At 27.4% G+C, this 20,914-nt stretch overlaps 1 protein-coding gene across 1 annotated transcript in view; it reads right to left on the reverse strand.

Annotated features, from left to right (window-relative positions):
* Nucleotides 1-17,864, reverse strand: part of LOC142329246 (LITAF domain-containing protein) — a 38,540-nt gene extending 20,676 nt beyond the window's left edge. The window contains exons 1-2 of the mRNA XM_075373655.1: nt 17,773-17,864; nt 2,286-2,418 (exon numbers count right to left, since the gene is read on the reverse strand). Of these exons, the coding sequence (XP_075229770.1) occupies nt 2,286-2,415 (130 nt within the window). The 5' untranslated portion in view covers nt 2,416-2,418; nt 17,773-17,864. The remainder of the gene's footprint in view (nt 1-2,285; nt 2,419-17,772) is intronic.
* Nucleotides 17,865-20,914: the final 3,050 nt, after the last annotated feature.

Consider the following 20,914-nt stretch of genomic DNA (forward strand, 5'->3'; position numbering starts at 1 on the left):
AACGTCAGTCTTTTTTGTTCATATCACTTACTTGTTAAAGGGTTACTGACTGTAATAATTTTAAGTCTCAAACTGAGAAAGATCTTATACAAATGAGCTGGATTATCACTGAACTAATCCAAAACTTCTATTATGAAATTTAGTTTATAAGATCTTATATTGAGGATTTATTAAGGAATGTTAAATGTAACGAATGAAAAGTGGAAATTGCTCTTGTGATACTATTAAAGAAATTGATGATATAAAAACCTTGGTTTAATATTTGATTGTAATCATACCTGGAGTAATCAAGTTTCAAATATGAAAAATTACAAAAGAAAATCTTACTCTTACAGAAACTTATGTCCTGTACTTTTCTTTGATTCAGGCTTGCTAAAATTATAGTTTAACTGGAAGACTACTTTTGAGAAAGGATTTAAAATTCAGAAGTTTATTTTTTTGTTACACCAAAGAAATCCAGATTATCTACAATCTTTGAATTACTCGTATTTCAAAATTTTAGAATACATCCTGTTAGATACTTCCAATTTATTTAGTCATTTTCATTTTCTGAAAAGTGTATGCTTCTAATAAAATCAGTAAAATGTAACGCAAAATTACATTACCACTTTGTATTAAAGAATATTTCAACAATCATAAGAATATATTGAACCTAAGAAGTATAATTTACTTTCTAAAATAATAATTCAAATAAGACATGCAGAGAGGAAAAGTATTTAATGAAAGGTTATTCAATATAGAAAATGCAAATATGTACATCATTTTCTTTAACTTACCAATTACCACTATTGAAAATGTTTCTGTTAGCAATATGTTTGCTAATATGTATTCATTGGCTGGAGTACTTTTCTATCTTTTTATCTGTTTAATTTTGGAGCAACTTAGTTTATTTTTATTTTTCTCTATCTTCGGTATCATTATTTTCAGCTGTGCATTTATTTTGTTTGATTTCAAAATTCTGACTTAAGATTTAGATAAAAATAAAAAAAACAGAAAATGTCTTTGGTTTTTTATACATCTCACTGACAAATTGGTAATAATGGCGGTCAAAATGTAAAATAACTGACCAAATTTTTCAGAATTTTTAAATCTTGACTTCGGACTATTGAAGATCATCAAAATGTAGAATAGGAATGTTTGAAGAATCAATCTCTTATTATTCAGGAAGTCAATCAAATAATTGTTAATGGTGCTAGCATTACACTGCAAGGCAGTGCACTGTATTATTTATATTATCATTACAAAATCAATATTATATATTAAAATATAATGTGTAATAATTTTTATTACACAGTTTTAAATAACATCTCAACAAACTTAACTAAAATCCATTCTGACAATGCAAGCTTCCACATTCTCAACTGATTTCTTTTTTAATTGTAAAATTTCTTATTGATGGTCACCTTTGAAACAGATTATTTCTATGTCAATACCTAATTTTCATTTTAACTGCTATATTAGTTTTGTTGTTCCCATTTTTATCATTTTCTATAGTGATGATTATTTTTGTCTTCTACAGTAATAAAAGCAGCTCTCTTGTTTAAATGTTATAAATATTTTGAAGTATGTTAATCTAATTGTCATAAGTGGGGAAAAAAGTAATTTTTGTAGGTGTTTTTTGTTTTTGTTTTGGTTTTTGTTTTGTGTTAAACAGTTTTTAAAATATTTTTTTTTTAATAGTTAGATGCTTATTCTGATTAATTTTAAAAGTAACAAAAAAGATCATTTATTAAAGGTCAATTCAGGTGTGAAAATCAATGTAATTTTAATGGAAATCTCTTTATTTTATTTCTTTTTACAAAAATTAATCAATATTTGAAAAACAATAACTCTACTGGGACTAAAAAAAAGTTTATTCTATTAAATAGAATAAACTTTTTTTCTAATATTACAATCAGTAAGGATAGAGCAGAAAATAATGAACGACAAAAAGTTTACGATTTTGTTTCATATAACTCAGGCTAAATCAGCAATCTAAATTTTGTTGTGAGAAGATAAAATTTTTAAAATAAACAGAAGATTTGCCAGAGCAACACTGTAGCTTAATTTAACAACAATCAAAGAACACACATCTGCAATGTTAATTTGTCATTTCAATAAAAAAAATTCATTAAATCTGATTTACAAAATAAAATAATCATTCAGAGAATGAATAACTCCTAAATTAGTGAAAATGCACTATGTTTTCAATTGGAGTTGGAATATTAAATTTTTAATTTTCATGAACCAAACATTATTTATACGCAATAATATCCACATAAAAAAACAATAAATTTATATAATACCTGTAACTGGTGTAAATGGACTAGTAGGAGGTACACCACCCACAGCTTGAGCATAACTTGGTGGAGCAGCTGGTGGTGGTCCATACGGAGCGGAAGGTGAAACCATTTTCCTAGCTTCTATCATCGGCATTTTCTATTAAAACATAAATTTTAATTATTGTACAATACTATACATGTATATATTTAATATTATATAAAATACAAACCACCAAAACACAGTAATTAGATAAGTTAATCTTACCTTATTAATTTTCAATAACTAGTTGTCGTGGTATTCTGTATCTTCAGTTACTATTAAATTCTATTTTTATAACATTCAAATTAATTATTTTTAATAATTTGTCAAGTTAAGAAGTCAAGACAAGAAATTATAATTTTCCATTGTCATGGTTTAAATAAAATTGTAAAAGTACATGTACTAGTGGTGTCCAATACTGAAATAATCTGATCTTAAAAACATACTTTTTCCTTCAATTCTATTGTTACTGTTGCCAACTGTTAGATTGTAGTTTTATTACATTAATTAAATCACCTTCATCAAATGTGATCTAGTGGTTCATAATTTTATATTTTTGCTTATAAATGAAATATTTCTTGAGTATATCCATTTTTTAATATCACAAATCTCCAAAAAAGTTGTTTTTACAATCTGTAATACTATGTTTGCATTCTAATAGATGATCAGCAGCATTAGATATGCCTATTTTTCTATTCTTGTATGCCGTGTAAATCTTTTGTTATGATCTATTGGTTTTACCTACGTATATAATTATTTCTGATTATTCCCCTTTAGGAGAGCATGTGAACTTGAGCCAGACATGGCTTTACATCCTTCTCTTTTCTTTTCTTCCCAAAACCTCTTTTCCTAAATTTGTTGGTGATGGAGTTTATTAAATTATATGAAGTATAATTCCTTTCATATAATTCCTTTGAGGGTTGTTTGATCCAGGTTTCATCTCTGAGGACCGCACCATGGATTTTCCATTCTTGCTTCTTGATTCCATGAATTTTGGTCATTCCTCTGATTACTGTGGTTTCTGCTATATACAAGGCCTCTCTGGCAAGACAACTGTATTGTAATATATAAAATTAGATGTAAGAATATATATATTCTTACATTTAATGTTATATATTCCTCATTATTATTTTATTACGGTTTTTTAAATATTTTATAATGTGATTATTTGTTTTATATGGTTTTTTATAGTTATTTTTATCATATACAGTGCATTTGGAAAGTTGCTGTGGACTGGAAATATGGAAGTGTAATGAAACTTTCTTAATTATTACAATGTATTTTTATTTCATTATTTTATAAAAATGGATATTACAATAACTTTGAATAATGTTAATAAAAGGTGTTGAAAATACCTCCTACACAATACAATACCATACATGATTCAAACACTTAACCAGCTGATCTACTGGAATATCTCGGTACAAATGCTGTTATTGTGGTTTTTAGTTCGTCAATCATGCATGGTCTGTTGGGATATACAGCTTGTTTCACTGCCTCCCATAGAAAGCAATCTGGGGAAGTCAGATCGGGTGATAGTACAGGCTACAAATCCCTCAAAATGATTTGTTCACAAAAGACATTTCATAAAAAATCATTGAACTGTTAGCTGTAAGTGCTGTGGCATCATCTTGTCAGAATCAACAGTGATTGATTTCCACTTCTGTTAACCGACTAATGAAATTTCTTAATACAATACAATAATGATCATAATTAACTGCATTTAAAAAAAAAATTGGATCCTCAATGCGCATTCTATTCACACCAACTCCAATTTTTGCTTCATGGGGGTTAATTGTTGACTACAATCGTGAATTAATATACCCTCCCAGTTGAAACAGCTTCATCTGTAAAAAACACAATTCCAAGGATACCTACAGAATTTTGGTCAAAAAATGTTTACACCATTGACAATTTAGTTTTTTGGGAAGATCTGTAGTTCCAATTCTTAAACACACATTACTTTTAGGAGAAGAGTTTCAGTTCTCTTCTTACAGCTTCATATGCTGCAGCAAGTCTGAAACCTTGCTGTTGTGCTAACTTACGCATTGACTTTGATGACTTTTGGCTACAGCATCCGAAATATCAAGCAACTTCTGTTTGTTTAGTTTAGGTGGTTTTCCACTTCAATCAGTGTCTTCAACTGAGCCTATTGTCTGAAATTTTTCGAGTTTGAACTGCATTGTGGTGAAGAACAGGAGTATTTGGCAACTTTTCAAACCTAGACTGCCTTAACATCCCCAATTTTCTGTGGGCTTTCTACTGCTGCCTCCTGAGGGTCTCCAGCACCCACAAGGGGTGTAATTGCCCACTTTGAGAATGAATGTTACATGGTATACATCCCAAGCAGAGCTGATATTTAAAAATAAACAAAAAAGACAATAATAATGGAAATATTTTTGAACAGCTGCTACTTTCTGTCAGGAGTGCCAACTTGAACAACAGTTTCAGTTTATGCTATTACATAATTTTTCCATTGTTACCATTTGTCTCTTTAATTATTAAAATATTCTTACATTACTGTTAATATTACAATTTAACATACAACAAATAAACACTGATTAAAATCCAAATGGGTCAAGTCAATAAACTATAATCACTGAAATAATTATTAAAATAACTAACAAGTTAAGGCTTAAAACATACATATTAATCAGTTTAAACAAAGGCTCTAATATTAGAATCAAAGGGTCTTAAAATTATAATAATATAATAAAAATTAAAAGTATCATATTTTTTTTTTTAATAAACTCTTAAAATGGAGTTGACTGCTATGATTGTTAGCTAGTAATAAATGCTAATATCATGCAGTGAAACAGCACTTAATAACACTAACTATGGTGATCAACAGGAACTGGTTTATTAAATGTGTTTAATCATTGGTGTTCTATCTTGCTTTACACTCTTCAATTTCCAGGATACTACTCTGAAAAATTGAGGTGTTATAGGACACATCAGATCAAAGAAACTGCAACTTACTGTCTTACGCAGGACGAGTATTATAATTATGTAAATCCAATAAAACTAAAACCAAATAACATTACAGATCATTTATAGTAATATATATTTCTAACAAATAATCTAAAGCAGGCAAACGAGAAGGTGATAATAAGAGAAAATTACTCTAAAGGCAATGTGATCTTAGATGTCATAAACTTATTACTCAAGGGTAATTAGTAAAGAGTGTTTTATATTAAGATTAATTATATAGTAAGACCTTTAATTTTGTGTTTTCCTTTATACTGATAGGTATCAAATTATAAAACTTAATAAATGGTTAGTTCTAACTATCCTGGCTTTAAGTTAAGTGATTAAATAATTATTAAATCACTGAGATATCTGATCAAATAATTAGTGTAATTCATGGTAAATACATAAAATCTTAAGTACTAAAGATTTATTACAACAATAATTCCCTTAATCTATCAATACCCATCAGGTTTTGAAAATGTTCCTTGCAGTTGATAAAGATGCTAAAATGAAACCATATAAAAAATAATATTGGTGAGCATAATTAAATACATTTAAAAAGAAAAAGATACATTTTTAGAATTAAATCTTTTAATAGAAGAAATTCAATACATTCATTCTTATCTAATATTGGATTAATTTAACATTTAAAAATACTTGAGTCCAGGTGGAACATTACAAATACTCAAAGATTATAATATTATCTTTTGGTACAATAGCTGAATAATTGCAACAAAAAAAAAATTACTTGAAAATTTTATTTTTAATGTATAGTTATATAATACATATGATCAAATTTAATCCTGCTAACAAGTAATATAATATTATGTATGTGAAAGCATATTATTATTGCTTATAGGAAGAACAAACAAACATTGTCTTTGTATGAGTAAGTTCATCATGATTCTGTTGAGTCACAGCCATTGCATCTGTGCAGATTCACAATGTGGCAGTATCTATATACAATATTATAATCATTACTAATATATAGTCACCGTATAATTAATTTGTCATACAGTAGTCAATATAATCAAAAGTTTATTTAAAGTTATGTCTTCTAAGTTCTATTAAAACACTTTATCTTTTCATATGATCATCTTTTGTTCTCGTGTTCAGTATTTATGTTTCTGTTATTTATATTTACTCTAATGTTATTTAAAGTTAATATAATGCAATTTTTTTAAGTTTACTGTAATGTGAATGTAGTGTATTCCTAGATCTATGTTTGTATGACTTTAGTTATACCATTATTTTGACACCATGTATAACACAGATTAAACTGATAGTAGTGCACGATTATTGATATCTTCTCTGAAAAAAAGGCCATGAAAAAACCCTTAAGTCGTGCAGAAAAACTCATCATTTTAAATGCTTACAAAAGCGAATTACAGAGTAATCTAACTGCATTGATTTCAGATGTCGTTAATAAACAGCTAACATAAGTGGAAGTTGTGCTGCTTCAGTGTTCAATTTATTCGTGGGTATGAATCTACTAATGAATTATGGTTTCCTAAAAAAAAACAAAAACCTGAAGGGCAATTGAAGAAAAAGTAGATAATTACGATAAAAACACGATTTGTAAAAAAGTACATAAATTTTATTTATTGAGAAATGGTTTAGCTATGTTATCTCCTCTAGAAGATAATTAGGTTTCTGTCTCAGAGAATGCCTCTTTTCATTCGTCTAAAAAGGAAAGAATTTCAGCCGTGTCTTGGAAAAAGAATGATATCAAAATGTGGCTTAGTTCAAAAGGGGTGATTTCTGTAAAGGATAACTTAAGATTCAATTATTGCAAAGAGTTTCTCGTATTAAAAGTAATTTTAATGTGTATAAAATTGATGAGTTAACAAGATCCACTGGCAAAACCATGCTTTGATTATCTCCCTATCATTGTATACTCAACTCAATTGAGTTAATTTGGGGGAAAATCAAAAGTTACATAGCGTCAGAAAATACTGCTTTTAAAATATCTGATGTTAAAAATTTACGTTTAAAAGCTATCAATAAAACAGGCTAGCAGGAATGGAAAACTGTATAAAATATTTAACGGATACTATTGAACCAAATTATTGAGAATTAGATAATATAATAGAAAACAAAATTGAGCCTTCCATTGTATCTATTAATAGTGACAGCACTATGGATTTATTGCAATCAGATGATGAAAACTGAACTGAATTTATTATTTGTTTATCATAGAAATTTAATCAAGATATTAGTGAAATTTTGCTGTTTGTGGACAATTGACAATTTCACAAGTTAAAAAACTCAAATAAAATGTCTTAATATATTTAAGTTTAAAATATATATAATAATTTATAACGTATAGCGTGGGGTAACTGAATGTTAACGTCGCATACTTTCTTTTATACGCTTCAGGATTTAAAGGATGCTTGTGAACTGGCTGCCTGAACACTTGTACACAGTTTGTTTACTTAAACTCTATACTCTAAACTAAATAAGGTATTTGTTGATAATATATAAATCTCTCTGCACTACAAACTGTTATTGTTTTCGATGCAAAAGTATGTTAGTATTTTAATAACAAACAGTTAACTTGAATTTTGACCAATTACACTTAATGAAGAGAATGGGTTGAAATCCTACATTCTTAAGTCAAGCGCAAGAGATGTGTGCATTTGTAAGAAATGAGATGTACTTTAACACAATGAGCTGACCTCCAAGAGGAATAGTAACATTTTCATTACATCTGGAAACTCTGGATTCAGGTTTAAATTCCACTTTTCACAAGCTGTAGATTTTCATACTTATTCCCTTTAGTAACCATTGTTTTTGTTGAAGCTAATCCACTTGAAGTATAAGATATTATACAAAAACAACACGGTAGCAAAAGCAGTTATATAACAGTAATTACAATGTTATACTGAAGAAATTATTTAACATTTTGATAACATATAGTTTTGTAAAATTATTTATTACTTATTCATTATTATATTACTATGACATCAGTACATGTATATATTGATGTTTCTAAAAACTACACTGAGTTGCGGTTTTGTGCTTTTTAAATTGAAATTTCAAGAAGAATCACTGAGAATCCAATGTTCAATTAAAAGAACTTTTATAGGAAAATCTAGGCTTTTAATTAAGTAACATTGTTAAGTAATATTAATTTAGTCATTACAATAGCAATGGTTCATAATGATTTTCCTGATCCTGGTTACCAGTAATTACAGGATTATATTACTTCATTAAACAATAAATTTCCAATTGTCAGCAGTAATGGATTACGGCTTGAGATTCACGGTTAATATGAACATTGGGAGAAACAAAAATAAATTTACAAAATTTAACATTAACTATGCTATATTGCTAAAAATAATTATGTTAAAATTATTACATTAACAAGATAAAAATATTTTGTTAAATATAATATATCTTAACTAATCAGTCTTTTTAAGTACATACTGAAATAATGTAGATTATAAAATAAGATTATTGCCCAATTGAAACAGAAAAACAATTGTTTTTATCATACCTTAAATATTCAGTCTTTTTAAGATAAAATATGAAATTTTGAACATTACAAATACAACTGATCTGAGTGTTATTTTCTACCTCTCCTAGTATGCCATTCTAATATTCCTAGTTGATGAGTTTCGGACTCTATAAATGGAGGTACACTGGAACATGTCAACTATGAATGCTAGAATAATAGTGCTAGGAAGAGCACAAATAACATTCAAATGAACTATGAAAATCCTAGAGGAAATATAAAATACTGTGAAAATTACAAACAAAATTAATTTTTTAATGTATACAATGTATATATTTCATATTGTTAAAAAAATAATCAGCTACTTTCTTTTGTTTTCTACTGTAAAAGGTTTTTTGTTTAATTCATGATGCAGCCTTCTTAAAACCAGTTTGTCAGCTAAAAGCACGCACATTGTCTGTCTAGCCTTTCCAGCTATTTCATCAGACCATCAACATATTGTGATCCTCATTTCACAAGTTACTCATGGCCATGTCATTCCTATTCTCACTTTTCTCGTTTTCATTTTCTCCCACAAAATTTAAATGTATGGTTTATAAATGGTATAATGTAATCATGGATGTGATTAATTTGCTCACAGATGGTCTGGGAGTTGGGCTGTTTTTCATACATTATTTTATTTCGTGCGCTGTTATATTTTTCTTTAATTATCTTTTTCTGTAAATGTTTTCATTGCACTCCAGTTCCAATTGAAGTTTCATAAGCATCCAGTCTAATGCATAATTCAAGTATTTTTTTTTTCATGTACATTTAAAAAACAAATAGAGCATTGTTATTATTATTTAAAGGAATTTATATGGATTAGAAATAATATGATTCTATATGTGTGTTACAATTACTATTATTTCTTTCAAGAAACAAAATTATGTACTTGTTATCAGTCCAAACAACAGAGAAGATCTGTGCTGAAGCCAATCAAAATGTTGCAACTAATAGAGAAGCGAAAAGATCTTTATTTAAACCATTAAAAAGAAAATACTCTATCACAAAAATATGTTAACTTCTCTGAATGGTTTTAATAAAGATGTTGTCCAATATTCAGTTCTTGAGTCTCATCATTACCTATGTGCAACGATGTAAGAGAAAAGTTAAAAGATAAAATTGGAATTAATTCGATTTAAAAAATATTGGATTCAGACAATGAAAGTGTAATGGAAAGAAGTTTCTAACAGAAAGACACGATAATGTGTGACTGCAATAATTTTAAGAAAAATGCATGACATGAGGCAAGAAAAAACTCTAGACCAATAATTTATCTTGATGAAAAACTGATTAACCAAAGAGAAAAGAATAACTGAGAAAATTCATATGGAATATAGAATAATATTATACAAATTTACAGATAAAATTCATGACTTTCAGTATATTAAAGATAAGCATGGACTGATGTACAGGAACTTCATAAATTTCTAGCAAAAATAATTAGTTAGTGTTCAGTCTCATATTTCATTTCCTGTTTATTTCTTATAAATAAATATAATTACCATCTCGTCATCTTCTTTATATAAAGTTGGCTTAATTTACAGCTGAGATTTTTTTTAACCTCCAGCACCACCATTAAGTATTGCTTTAGAGGATGAGATGAATGATTTGTAGCGTGTGTGAAAATGCCAAGCCTGACCAGGATTCAAATCTGGGACCTATGGATGAAAGGCCGAGATGCTACCACTCGCACCATGGAGGCCGGCTATAGCTGAGATTTATTATACTTCATTATTTTTCATTATGTTGTTTAGAATACTTTTTGCATTCATACAGTCATTTTACATTCATACATTATAAATAAAATACAGCAATGTAAATATCATTAAACATAAAAATAAATGAAACATCTAAACTTCAATAAGGAATATTAAACCAAAAAATTTCTGCTGTAAATATGTATTTACTATAGAAACTGAACCAGTGCATTACAGAAATAGAATAGTGGGAAACTGAGGTGAAAACATTTTGGTTCTCCCACATTTTGGTAGTGTTATTCTTAAAATTATTAACTAAATATTCACCAAGTTTTAATTCTTCAAAGCATGATTAATACAAACATGATTAATGTTTAACTATTTAAACATGATTAATACAAAAAAGGAATTATTTAAGCTATAAATGTTACACAATTGGACTTGGATTCACAACAACGGATATCTTTACATCACGAAAGTAATATCGTTTTAATTAATTTTATATTTAATTACTATTGTTTTGATTTAGGTGATTTATTGGTTATTTTATGTGACTTGTATTTATATTGTTACGATATATATTAACTTAAGGCTTTTGTATATTATGAACAAGAAATAATTGTCATGTCACGAGTGTTTTGTGTCACTATAACAATTATAAAGATATGAAATTAAATATAATTATCAGTAATAAAACAGTCAATTTATCAAAAAGGGTAAACAAAATACAAAGTATAAATTACATAACAATGATTATAAAGATAATAATGTTAGTGGCTGTAATTATAATAACATAAAGGATTTTTAAATATATCCATAAGAAAAAAAATTATAAGCATTAGGTTATACAAGTTTGATAGTCAACAGGAAGTTAAGTGTAAAGAATTCAGTGTAGTAGATTTAATATCACCCGCATCCTCATTTAATGTAATGGAAGAAATTCATGAGGACCTTATGAATAACATTTATAAAACTGCTGCTCAATTTACTGAAGAAAAAGTGAATGAAGATTCTGATGCTGTATTTCAAAAATCTGTTAAATTTGAAACTGAATCTCTAGTTTTAAATAATAATAATAATAATAATAATAACTTACAATTCTTCAATTTATTTGTACGTATTGTCTTATAATGCAAAGATTTCAGAATTCCACATAAAAAGGCTTCAGAAGCATTATTAGCTATTGTTTGTGAAAATTATACTAATCTTTCTAATAAATTTTGTCCCTTTTCTAATAAAAGGGACATTAATAAACGCAGAAAACCATCAATTATTAAACAATCCTGTTACTTCTAATCCACTACCTCAACTGCTGTTGTTTCTACAGATTCACAGTCATTAGATAAAGAAAGAGAGTAACATCTATAGAGAAATCTAATGAAATAAACAATTGAATCAGAAAACAAAAAGTAATAATAATAATATGCTTAATAATTACATTACTGTGGTATAGCAAGAGTAATCTTAATATATTAAGATTACAAACATACCAAATATTGCTTGCGAATAGCTATTAATGAAAGTTTATATAATTGTTATCAAGTTAATTATGAAGACTGGAACTTTAAATTTCAGTTCAGAAATTACAAGTGGTCTCTAAATTTGGTATCAACAGTTTACTCATAGTAAGTTGAATATATGATCAAATTTTAATTGTTACTGCAAACTTTCAAATTGGCCAGCTTCTTATACAGATGAAACATTTCATAAAGGCAATAGTCCAGTTTTCTTTCCAGATAAAAATATTAATACATTATTTAATGTACATGATAAATTAAAAATATTGAAAAATTAATGAGAAGTAAAAATTTAAGATTTAATTATAATAAGAAATTCAATTTTAAGTATTAATGAACAAAAAAGTATATATAAAATTACACTAATAATAAAAACTTGAACATTCTTTAAACACTTCTAAAAATAAAATGACAAATGAATATAATTTAAAATTTAATGAAAAGATTATTTTTCATGAATATCAGGTTGAAGTTGTACTGATATTACTACTAATGATATTCTAATGAATATCAGTAGAGTCATCAATAAAGGTATTGAAGTTAATTTGATTTTGGATTCATTCAATCGAGCTAATGGAATGATTGATGAAGGAAAATGTAAAAAATAAATATTTGAACATTTTATAGTAAACATAGCATAAACGCCATCTGAATCATTTAATAACAATTAAAATTAACTCTAAAACTTTGGGTAATGTTTACCTTCATGAATGATGATGATGACCTGATGTACGAGGATAAAAATGCTGAACAAATCAATGAACCACCTGATGAATCAATTAGTAAATCATTCGATAAAGGATACTGATTCCAATATTCTAGTAAATTATTAAAAATGACTCTATAAGGTCAGATTATTGATGAGTAATAATAATAAGATGAGGTAGAAAAATCACTTATAGAGAAGAAAGGATTAATGAAACTATGCTTACTATCGTGACTGATGAATAGTCGTATTTGTGGATGAAGTTAGAAATGTTTATCCATAAACATCCACAAACAATCTGGTTGACAACAATATACATTGAACGCCAAATATGTTATGTTTAAAAAATAAAAATGCAATTTATTTACGCAAGAAATATTCTAATAAATTATTACATCATAAGGAACTGTTCCAAAACTATTTGAATGGTTTATATGCAGACGATAATTACATAAAACTATATTTACTCAAAAATTATTTCTGAAAATGTAGTTGACAACATAATTTTAGCTGAACCATTCTTTAATTACTGTTAGTTATGTCCTGCAATATTTCTTTCTAAAGATCAACTTATTAAGGATATACAGCATCATTGTGAAACAGATGATTTACTTATTACTCTCTAATCTAAAAAGAGAAATGTATAAAAACAAACTGATTTGAATTCACATATACAATACCAACATTTAAATATAATAAGAAAAAATATCAACAACAGAAACCATATTTTTGGAACATAAGAAAACTACTACTTCTATTAACAACAATGCTATTCATAATAATAATAACAGAAACAGAAATGATATTTTGAATATAGCTACTTCTACTATTACTAATGGTATTAATACATCTGAATGTCAGTTATATATAATGTAGATATAAACAACAACAAAAATTAGTAAATGGAGTAATTGATAAAAATAATATTAACAAATCATCCAATGATTTTAAATAAGAAAATAATATAAAATCTCTAAGTATTATTAAGGCAGTTAATTCATTACTTGTATTACACCAGCTCCAGATAATATTACAATAAGTTAAGCATTAATCTATACACTTGGTACAATAACAAAAAAATGTTAGAACGTGTGATGTTGATAATGAACTAAGAACAGAATTTGACTCTGTCACTGGTAGGTTATTGAATGCATTAATGAAATGTATAATTAAAGATTTGGCATCAAGCTTGATGCAATTACTGGTTTAACTACAGATCTGCTAGACTCATTTGACGTTCAAATTATAGATGATACTGCCTTGTTATTGTTGAATCGAGATTCATTGATGGAAGTGTATAGTGAACAGAAATTAATTCTGTAGAATTGGTTCACGATCTATTTTAATTTCAGTTTTTATTTGTATTTATGACTTGATTCCATCTAAGTATTTAAATATATTTAATCGCTATAAATTAATACATGGAAATTCTTCTGATTCAAAGAATGACATTGTATTATATTTACTCACTCTAATAACGAATAAGAATTGTGTTTTATTAAAAAAGGACAAATGTTAAAATGCTCTTATAATTTGAGCAAAACCCAGATTCAACATCTTGGACACACCTACCACTTTCTCGAATATTTCCTTTACCAACATTTTCTGCTTACGCAATAGCCTTAATCAAACTAATAATAATTTATGGCGGGCAGAGGTCCGAAACTCTAAATAATTCATTATGACATGCAGAGATTTGAAACTTTAATTAAGTTATACATCACTCTTATTCCCATTTTGGTGATTCATGGGAGATTGCAATCAAAGGTGTCAATTATCATATGTATTGCATAATAGAACAGACAATTCCTGTCCTCATGAATTATACACCATTTGAACAATTAGACACCTGTTTCAAGTTCTATCATATTTTTACTACTTATACAAAGTTACTGAACCACTATCATTAGGACACTTTCTCATACACTGTCTACTCACGTCTTTATTTTGAACCCAATACTAAAAGGTTGTTCATGTACATACTGCTAAAGAATATATTATCTATAACAATGCAATCTATTTGCAACAAACGCCATTTATTGCATAACTGTTTTCCTTCTCCTAACCTTTATGTTACAGATTTAGTATTACTCATTAAAGAAAATTCTTCATTATGGAATGGAAATAAAGAAATGCACTCAGATTTAACAGGTTTCCAACAACCTAGTTATGGTTGCTAATATACATACATTAATGGTCAATAAGAAGACCTATTTATAAATTACACTCATATAAGACTTATTATTAAATTATACTTATTACCAATTTAATGATTAGGTTAAACAATATTCATTTTTAAATAAGAAATAAAATATTTTTTAAGGTCATAATAAAGTTTATGGAATATCTCATTTGATTTGATATTTATTGTACTGAATTATATAACTTCATTTGTTTGTAATTTCTTGATGTGTTTATGTTATTGAGTATTGTATTGTTATAACCTTAGATGCATAATTATATTATGGTAATTGTAACCACTGTCATATTGAATCTACAGTTTTACACAATTATTTATTATATTCATGTGGATGAGGTGCCCAAAAACAATTATAGACACATACATCCACGAACATACAACACATACATTTATATTATAAGACTATTTAGTTATTTATTTATTATATATTCAGGCGGACTAGGTTTCCCAATACATTATATACTCATGTGGACTAGGTGCCCAAGACAATTATACACACACAGACATATACATGCACATGAACATTATAATTTTATTTATTGGGATGCATTTTATTTATTGGATTTCATTGTGAAACAGATGATTTACTTATTACTCTCTAATCTAAAAAGAGAAATAAGTACTAAGATGGTTTATTCATATATTCACATGGACTAGTAGCCCAAGGCAATTTTACACACATCTATCATCAATGATATCAAGATTATACCGACCATTGAATACACCTTCATGTTAGATTCATAAAAAAACATATCATAAATCTATCTGGCTTTAGGTACAAACTGATTATGATCGCATTGTAGATTGATCAAGTTATATAATCACTTAAAAATGTGTATGACAATATGGATTGTAAACCAAATTAAGTTCAATTTATATCAGCGTTATGACCATTATTCATTAAATATACATTATTCATTAAATATATATTCATTAAATTACTGCTGTACCACGAGTGTGATTACAGTTCAATTTTAGCACTGATTCAAACACTTATTTGTATTATAGTATTTATAGCAATACGTACACAACTTTATTTTGTAAGATATAACATTATGATTATATTATTTGTTTATGTACAAGTACATTATCCTATTATATTATATTTGTATTGTTAATTAATTTGATAGGCACAATTGTTAACTTGTTTGTTAACATACAGTACTATGTAAATAATTTTTTTTTGTGTCTACACTGTATAATATACATTTAAAATTATGTTGTTACAACTTTTGACATTACAATCAAAGATTGTTAATGTTATTACTTGCAATATTTCTATTATAATGTCAAGGAAGGAAAAACCATTATTTGATTTTTGACAGTCTCATATTTCATTTCCTCTTTATTTTTTATAAATAAATATAGTTACTGCCTTGTCTTCTTCTTTATATCAAGATATATATTCAGATGGCTTAATTTACAGCTGAGATTTATTATACTTTTAAAATTCACAATCATGTTCACACACATTCATAAATTATAAATAAAATACAATATAAATAACATTAAACATGTCAACTTTAATAAGAAATATTAAACAGTTATTAAACAAGTATACATATGTATTTATTTAATAGAAACTGAACCAGTGCATTACAGTTATAGAATAGTGAAAAACTAAGGTGAACACTATTTGCTAAACATTTAGAACCTTTTATACCATTGCCCATGTAATTCTATAGAACTCATATGGGCCTTAATTAATAGGATCTAAGAATTTGTTGAAAATAAAGGTTGTCAACCATTTGGGCATGTTATATGTAATAACATATAACAACAAAAGCTTCTCTAGAGGAAACGTTGTAGAAACAAAATTTACAATGCATTGTTATCAGATGAGTTAACTGAATGTTGTTTAATTCCATCTTGCAATTACGTCTTAATAGCTTTAATATTATAATAGCCATAATAATTAAAATAACCTTCAGTATGCTAATTGCAATTCAGAATACACACAATTGAAGTTAGCAAATAAGTACTTACTAAGTGGTTTTAAAACAATTAAAAAAAACGTTTTTGATACTAAATGCATATTTTTTTACTAACTTAAGTTTGCAATGAATGACTAGATAATACAATCACAGATTATATAATAATCACTAAGGGCATATATTAATCAAAACTGATAAATGCATACATAAAAATTATTAATAATTTATTTTGAAACTTTAAAACATAAGTGAAAAATTCATGTTAAATTTGCAACATTTAAAAATAACAATAACACACATTTCAGCCTTCTATAAGTCAAGCTGGATGTCAAGTTATCATTCCATCAGTGATCTTCCTAATGAAGAAAAAACTTTTAAAGCATACATTACAGTATTAGAAAAGGCATAACTATTAATTATAGTAAGATTTGCCTCAAACAGAAAAACCGGTTGCTAGTATCTAATAAAAGTCTTGACATAAACTTAAGAGAAAACCCAAATAAAAAAAAAGAAGGCTTTCTTTCATATTATTAATTTACAGATAAATAATTACACACCAATGTTTGCTAGCATAAAGCAGACGATATTTATAAAATTAAATTACGTTAATCTCAATCTGAAATGTTGATTATAGTATTCGTTGATTTTCAAGGACTTGCTACCTAAAAACGTTTATACAAACTGTAGTTCTTATTTAGGGCACAATGATAAAAGTAACCATAATAAGAAATAAAACAGACAACTTTTTTTATTGCTGTAATTTAAGACCATAATCAAATAAAAACAATGTTAATAAACTATTAGAAGGGCAAATCGAAAAATAAAAATTAAAACATTTGTAATAAAGCAAAAAAATATATATAAATTGTAACTTTATTACGAATCAAAGCTTAAATAAATTACACTGTATTAAGTAATTTTTTACGGAAAGAAACGCGTACAGCTTACCAATTGCTCAAAATAGAGATTACGCAATACTTGTCTGCACTTTCGGAATTCTATACTAACAACATCGACTGACTTAGTCGGCTATATAACAGTGATGGGCGACTTCGAAAGAAATCATTCGAACATTTCGATTGTAAAAACATATCGATAGATTTTTCTGTCATCCGAATGAATTAATTCTCAGCCATCTTTCGAGTTATTTGACCGGGAACGAATTTGAATAAGTCACGCGAAAGAAATATTTATTTCCTTCCAATACAACACTATGCAATGCACGTTTCAGTCATAACATAATTATCGGTTTGCGAATCTTTAGCCTCTCCAATCACCCGGCACCTGCTATTGACTTATTAAACGCTACGTGAAATTATTCTGATACATTGTACATTTTTGTTGTGTTTAGAAGCATCAAAATAAAAGTAGTTTCATGATTTATATTTTATAATTCTCCGATCGTACAATTTTTACCCTGCTATTTCCTGTCGCTTATAAAAAACATATTACAAGGCTAAAAATCTGACATTAATTTTCTCCTTTCTGCTAATATTTTTAAGGTGATATGTTAGTTCATTTGATTATTATTATGATGGCAATACATTCTGTCATAGTTCATGTAGTAATATTTAATTAATCTCTTGTGTTTTTTTTACATATTTTTTTTTTTCGTAATGCTGGTCTTTCATTATATTTATACATATAGTGTTTTAGATTAACTAATTCTGTAATTAAATTATTAAAAACTGAGTCCCAGACTTAATGTAATTGTGATTTAGTATTTTTCATCTGTAAATCCAATTTAATGTTTCGTTTAAAAAGAATATATCCAATAAAATCTTTAAAAAATCAAGTTAGAATAAAATTAGTTTACTTTCAACCACCAAGTATCAACCTCTCCAGTAAGATAAAATTACTAGTTTGGAAATGTTAAGCCCCCACCAAAATAGTTTTAATTTTTACTAGTAAAAGTGAACTTTCTGATTAAGAAATAAGAATTACTGTATTTGTAGTATTTGAACTGGGTATTTCAAAAGTAAAAGAATTACACTAACCTGGCTCTTACTAAGGCAGAAAGGTTATTAAAATTAACTCTCTTTTATCTTAAGTGAGTTTCCATGGGCTTTGCATAAACTTGATAGATTAGAATGGTTAAATTCTTTTTGACTTTTGTTTCTATTCTGAAGCCTGTTGAACATATGGAGTTATCAGGTAAGAGTATCTTATATTACCTTTAATTTTTGCACTTGTAAGAGGACTTCAAAATTCTTTAATAAATAAAAACTCTAAGCCAAATGTAGGGAGGACATTTCGGAAATCTGATAGAAGTGGTAAGTCGGCATATAGGAGGGCAGAGTAGCAGCAAAAACTGCTACATTTAATCTCCTACTCAAGAAAATTTAATTTACAAATGACTATAATGTCAAGGTTGGACAATAGTGGTTAACTGACAATTTAACTAAATTAAGGAAATAGTACATTTAAATTTTCAAATTTAGAACAAAAAATTATTAAAATTACAATAAGCCCACCAGGCTGGTCTAGTGCTTAGTCGCAGCAAATCAGTAGTTTAACAGCTGATTTTTGAAGTTAAGGGTTCTGTGGTTCAAATCCTAGTAAAGGTTAGTTGCTTTTATATAGATTTTTAATACTAGATGGTGAATACCAGTGTGCTTTGGTGATTAGGGTTAAATTAACCATGTGTCTCAGGAATGGTCGGCCTGAGTCTGTACAAGACTACACCTCATTTACATGTAATACATATTATCCTCATTTCAATCTCATAGGGCTGTGGAGGGGGTTGCTTATTGTTCACTAGTTGAAAAGATTGCAATGTACACATTAGGAAAATAAATTTAAAAAAATTATAATACTAATATATATATATACATGTGTATGTTTATAAATATTTTATAGATTATTTGCGAGTATATTTATTATGTTCTGAGGAAGCAAATTTTTTTAGTGAAAGCGCATAATGATAAGAAAAAAAGGAAACAATAAGCAATGTTCATCATAACTTTATTTTATGTAATGCTTGAACAATATCTTATTGTTTGTTTGTATTTCATTTGGATAATAATATACAAAATATGATTGTGCTTACTGATCTTCCATTGCAGCTAGTGCAACATATATTGCTACAGTGAATTGTTGATATGACAAGGATTGGCGATATGTTTTTGTTTGAATTATTTGGTTGTTGAAATCTCATCTCATCAGAAGTCTATTGTTTGTAAAAAGCAGGTGTGATTAATACCAAGAATACTGATTTTCATTATAACACATAGCTGTATATACTTGTAGATTGTAATTAATCAACTATCTACTCAGCGATAGTACCTTTATCGTTCTTAAATAGATTCAGTGTGTATGATCAAATTACATATTTTGTTTCAAAATATGTTACTTGTTAACATTTTTATGTTAATCATCATGATATGGTGGTATTGTTCTTGATGGCAGATCCCTGGCAACATAGTTGTCTCCATCAGTTTCTGTCTCATGCTTTTCTTTTCGTCTCAGCATAACCTTCACTGTCCTATATGTCATTTATTAATTTCAAATTCTTCTTGCCTTTTCTTTCTTCACCTACAATGTAGCCTTCAAGAACTGTATTTAATAAATTTTTTCCCTTATATGATTGATCCAGTTTCCTTTACTCCTTCTGATAGTTGCCAATATGTTCTATCTTCATTTATTCTTCTTAATACTACTACGTTACCCACCCAGTTTATCTTCTCCAGACTCATATCTCAAAACCCTTGATCTTATCTTTTTCCCAGTGTCCATGTTTCACTATCATACAAAAGTATACTCCAAACATAGGATTTTACCAATCTCTTTCCCAGGTTTAGAACCATGTTGCTGTAGAGTAGGGTTTTCTTTCTAAAAAAAGCTTTCTTTGCCATTCCAATTCTTGTCTTAATCTCTTCTTTAATTCTCCAGTCTTCATTTAGTACTGTCCTGAGATATCTGTATCTTTTTACTTGTTCAATGTTTCCTTTTTACTTCTTCAATATCTTCCCTCTCATTTATCTTCATAACTTTTATTTTCATCCCTACTTCCAATGCTTTTATCATTCCTTGTAATGTCTAAGTGTCTAGCTACAATCAGCAGATTGTCAGAAAATCTGACACAATTTAT

Source organism: Lycorma delicatula, chromosome 8, assembly GCF_047948215.1.
Source record: "Lycorma delicatula isolate Av1 chromosome 8, ASM4794821v1, whole genome shotgun sequence".
NCBI lineage: Eukaryota > Metazoa > Arthropoda > Insecta > Hemiptera > Fulgoridae > Lycorma > Lycorma delicatula.